Genomic DNA, 5,456 nt, shown 5'->3' on the forward strand with positions numbered 1-5,456 from the left:
ATTGAGAAAATTTCTTAACAAGAATTTAGAAAATTATAGAGTGAAACCTATCAATGATCAAGTGTTAATGAGTAAATACTAATCAGAAATTATTCCATAGTATTTTAACCTATTTTTCCACATATGCATATCACTTAATATGGAACTGCTTTATAAAAAAACCAAAAGGGTTCCCATCTAGTTAAACTTAATACATCTTAAATATCATTACAAAAGATTGACTTGTATTAATTACATTTACAATTGTTTCATAGCATGAGGTTACATAAAAGACCAATATTTTGTTGTTAATTGGTAAAATGTCTAGAACTTATTGTTTTGTAGTTTATTTTTATGCTTGTATTTATATTTTAAAGGAAATGGATTGATTATACTGTGCATCATTTGGGTGTTGATGAATTTCAGAAGTCTATTATGTTTTGAAGGTTTTATTATTTTGTTTATATCATCTGCCTTCTGATAATTTTAGAAGCTGCCAATGATCGTTGCTCAGTGCTATTATATCTTTAGACTTTATAATATAAATATTACATATGGCATTGTGTGTTTGAGCACACGTTATTCATAGGCCTAGAATCTTTCACTGAAACTGAAGCTGAATGTTTTGGCTCATCTGATTGGATTTGCCTGTCCTTGGCTACTAACACTGGAGTGACATGCATATGTGGCCATTACTGTAGTTTATATTTGTGCTGGGGGTTTAAACACAGGTTCTAATAGTTCCACGGCCAACATTCTTGTCCACTGATCTGTATCCCCAGCCTCTCATCATGACATTTTCATGTTTCAGTTTTTACTTAACTTATATCAAATATGTGGTTTTCAGTCACAAAATTTACAAATCCACTTATTATTTTAATAAAATTTATTATAATATTTTAGTGAATTGTTTAATATCTTTCAAAAATTTATAAATATTTATAGATCATCTGTAAGTCTAAAATCTAAATATATCTGAAACAGAAAGTTTATTTTTATAACTACCTATGTTGGTGAATGTGTGGTGTTAACTCAGAAAAGCACATGAGTTGATGCCTTAAAGTATTAGAAATGGCCCTTTTGATATTGCTTATTCTAATGTGATTATCATTGCTACATATGAATTCCACTCTGGATCATTTCCACAAAAAACTATGACTTTTTAAGACAGAAAGTGGATTTTAGATACCACACTTGCATGTGAAGGAGGTACTTATAAAAAAAAGGATATGAATTTGAGATTTTATAGGTGACATTTTTACTGGACTAAGGTTGTATTCCATTCTGATTCCATTAACCTTTTAAAAATGCAAATACTTTCCTAATTCCTGATTGCATCTCCTTGTTCCGGAAGCTGTATACTATTGGGTTCAACGTAGGAGTTACCAGAGTATATAGTGCAGCTACCACCTTGTCTTTCTCAAAAGTATAGCTGGATGCAGGTCGGATATAGGTGTAGATTACAGGAGAATAGTAAAGGGACACCACCATGAGGTGCGATGAGCATGTAGAGAAGGCCTTCTTCTTGCCTTCTGTTGTGCGGATTCGTAGAATAGCAGCAATAATAAATCCATAGGAGATGCAGGTTAGAGTGAAGTCTCCCACAGCCAGGGTGATATCAGCAACATACACCATCACCTCATTGACTCTTACAGGACTACAGGACAAAGCAAGCAGTGGGGGTATTTCACAGAAGAAGTGATCAATGGTATTTGGCCCACAGAAAGTCAGCCTCAGAATGAGACCAGTGTGCACCCAGGAATTGGTTACTGCAATAGCCATGACAATGCTAAGCAAGGCTACACATGTATAGTGGTTCATAATAGTACTATATCGAAGCGGGAAGCAAATGGCCACATAGCGGTCATAGGCCATGGTAGTGAAGAGCACCATCTCAGCCCCCAAAGACCATGTAAAAAAGAAGAGCTGGGACATGCAGCCCCCATAGGAAATTGAATTTTGCGACGTTAACATTGTTCCCAACATTTTGGGGATGATGCTTGTAGTACAGATTATGTCCACAACAGCCAGAGCCAGAAGGAGGATATACATGGGTGTGTGCAAGGTGGTGTTATAGATTATGGCAACAACAATTAGCATGTTACCAAGAAGTGCCACAAGGTAGATAAAAAGGAAAACAATGAAAAGTATTCCCTGAAGTTCAGACTTTTGAGTAAGTCCCAGAATCATAAACTCACTAACAATACTGAAGTTCATCATGCATGAGTGGTTAAACAGAAAGTTTCTCTTAGCGTGAACAATGGAGAATTAAAGACACTGTTGCAAGTGATAATTTTATGTACTTGATGTTTCACTATCGATGAGGTACAATTTTGTAGCACAAGTTTCTCTATGATGGGATACTGATTTCCAGGCATTATCTTCTATTCTCCAGATTCCATTCTCTGATTTTTTTTTCTTCCATAGATAACTGAAGTCAATAGTGGGCATAAAAATAAAAGGAAGGTACATATTATCAAATATTCTATTATTACCATTTTACTTACAACTTGTCTGAATGTAATTTTCATTCACACAGTCTACCAATATAGAAATATGATACAAAAACACATAGTCTAATAATTTGGTTGAATGAATAGAAAAATATTGTTTAGGTGACTTTCTTTGACAAATACGTAAGAAAAATATTTAGAATCCTAAAAGCCAATGGGATTAACTATAATGAGAATGACTCAGAAGAATGCAGTCAACACACTATCTTTATTTGTATATTCTTGAAATCATTGAAAGATAGTCTTATTGCACTCCAAACACTCAAAATACTCTTCAAGTGTCTGTTTTGTTATAGTTTTTCAGAATGATAGTAAATCGAGTAAAATAGTTGCTGCCATTAAATTGTTAAATACCCTAATTCATATATATATGTATATAATTAGTGTGTCTTAAGGGGAGTCAAAGAAGGGATGAGGTTAAAAATAGAATCAGTTCCCTATATTACTTCTTTCCAAAATATCTTTCCCATTCTTATATTAAATCTTTGTACATTCACATTGATAGACTTGCTTTTTATGTACTGCCAATAAGGGATGTCAATTCAAGATGATTGTGACTAGGTAACATATTAAGTGTTGTAGTAATTGTAATTTTGTTAATAAAATTTTATCAATGATTCAGATATTTTCAAATGTTTTATTTTATTTATCATATTTAAATGAAGACAAAAGTGAGAATAATTTTCTGTAGATTCTCAACTTGATCTGTAGGCTTAATCCCCCTATTTGATTAACTGACTTGGCCACTGAGAGGTCCTTCTGCAAACATTGAGAATAAAAGGAACAAATATAACTTTTGTTAAATCTGTAATCCACTGTATATTTCTGAAAAATTATAATTTAATTAGATTTAGTTATAATAAATTTAATTTAATTATAATATAATTAAAATTTAAAACCTTCTTCAAAGTGAAGGAAGTAATGACAAGTGGAACACTAGTCCAAATAATGAAAGACTTTAAGTCTTTTCTTAAAGTATGTATACATATCTGCATACTGTTATTGAAATATGAGTTAATGTTTATAATAATTGAAAGGGTATTAAAACTAAAGAAACTAAAAGAGTAGGCCTTGCCTAGTCAGTAAGATACTCAAAGAAAAATTGGTACTATAATTAAAAAAAAAAGATTGCTTCAAAGTTTCTTATAAAACTATGATTAATTAGCATAAATGCAATTATTTATCAATATTACTAATCCATGAAATTATTTATTACTAGTTTTCCACTAACCATGTATGGGTCATGTGGGAAGAAATAAGAATCTAAGTCCCAAAATAAAACATAAAATTTTATAGAATCCTGCAAATCCATAAAGAGATGACCAATTATACCTGTTTTTACCATATCCAAGTTAAACTAAGGCTGAAGAACTAGGATATTCATGGTTCTTGATTCCTCAGTAGCACTCCATTTACTCTACAAGAGCCATGGCTGTCTTTGGTTATGTCCTATTGCCATGCAAAAGACATCCCAAAAGGCTAAACTAGGTATCATCCCATGGCTCTGAGAGTAAAATAAAGGCTACCTCTTAATACAATCACCAAACCCAGACACTATTGTGGATGCTAACAAGTGCTTGCTGTCAGGACCCTTATATAGTTGTCTCCTGTGAGTCTCTGACAGTGCCCAAAAAATACAGAAGTGGATGCTTACACCCATCCACTGGACTGAGCACAGGATCCCCAATGAAGGAGATTGAGAAAGGACCCAAGGAGCTGAATGAGTTTATAGCCCCTTAGGAGGAACAACAATATGAACTCAGATCTCCCAGGTACTAAACCAACAACCAAAGAGTACACATGGTGGGACTCATGGCACCAACTGCATATGTAGCAGAGGTCATTAATGGGAGGAAAGGTCCTTGGTCCTGTGAAGGCTCTATGTCCCAGTGTAGAGGAATGTCAGAGCCAGGAAGCAGAAGAGTGTGGGTTGGTAAGCAGGGTGAGACAGGAGAGAATGGGGGAGTTTTATGAGATGACAAGAAGGGGGAAGAACATTTGAAATATAAAGAAAATATCTAATAAAAATTATTTTTTATATTTTAATTATTGTTAGTGTCATTATTAATTTAAAGTGATGATATAATTTCCTACCTATAGATAATCAAACAGTTGTCAATAGTTTCTTTATAATTCTGCAAGTGACATTTGTCTTTTTTGGATTTTACTTTATGCTTTTCATTCAATCATGAGTCCCTTGAGCTGTGATATCTAGAGTAAAGGGGGCTGCCTCTGTCACCAGGAAATTATACATTTTGTAAAACATAAGAGTCAAAGTGTTTGCCTTTGATTTATTTTCTGGAGTTATCAATGTTACATTAGTGGATTTTCTACTGAACAAAATTTGGAGCAAAGAAAAACTAATAAAAGTCTTTTAGAAACATGCATTTATACATAGATATATGTGTTCATTAATCTTTGAATATTCTAACAATTTGATTTTTAAGTTAACACTTTAAAAGACAAATAATAATCATATGAATTTTTTACACACTTTGTAATAATAACCTCTTGGAGAAGGTTGAACTGAATTAACATTACTCCTGACCAAGTTATGACTTTTCTTGTGTTAATATGTAAAATAAATTTTGCTCTACTGTTATTAATTGTAGCCACCAAAAAGTTCATTAGATAGGTTAAAAATAATTTCTCTTTATGAATCTTTACATTCCTTATCAATATTTCTCTTTTACCCACTTTTGTTTTTTAGCATTTTGTAAAATTTGCCTTTTGTGTTAGCTCAGACTGATTTTTCTAACACCAAACACTGTTTGCTAATTGAACAGATTTAAAAACCCTCAAATCAATCCAAATATTAGACCAACTGCTTTTCTATGATGTGTCAAGAAGAAACAGTGTTGAAGGGTCTGTTCAGTAAATGGCACTGTTGGTCACATAAACAATGATGGCTTTTTACCTTATCACAGAGCAGAAAAGCAGAGAATAACTGTTTTATGAACATAG

At 32.8% G+C, this 5,456-nt stretch overlaps 1 protein-coding gene across 1 annotated transcript; it reads right to left on the reverse strand.

The window, feature by feature from the left end:
• Positions 1-1,272: 1,272 nt before the first annotated feature.
• LOC116100622 (olfactory receptor 13G1) lies at positions 1,273-2,199 on the reverse strand. The gene has a single exon (XM_031384361.1). It carries the CDS (start codon positions 2,197-2,199, stop codon positions 1,273-1,275), a length of 927 nt encoding a protein of 308 aa, XP_031240221.1.
• Positions 2,200-5,456: the final 3,257 nt, after the last annotated feature.

This window comes from Mastomys coucha, unplaced genomic scaffold (genome assembly GCF_008632895.1).
Source record: "Mastomys coucha isolate ucsf_1 unplaced genomic scaffold, UCSF_Mcou_1 pScaffold21, whole genome shotgun sequence".
Lineage (NCBI taxonomy): Eukaryota > Metazoa > Chordata > Mammalia > Rodentia > Muridae > Mastomys > Mastomys coucha.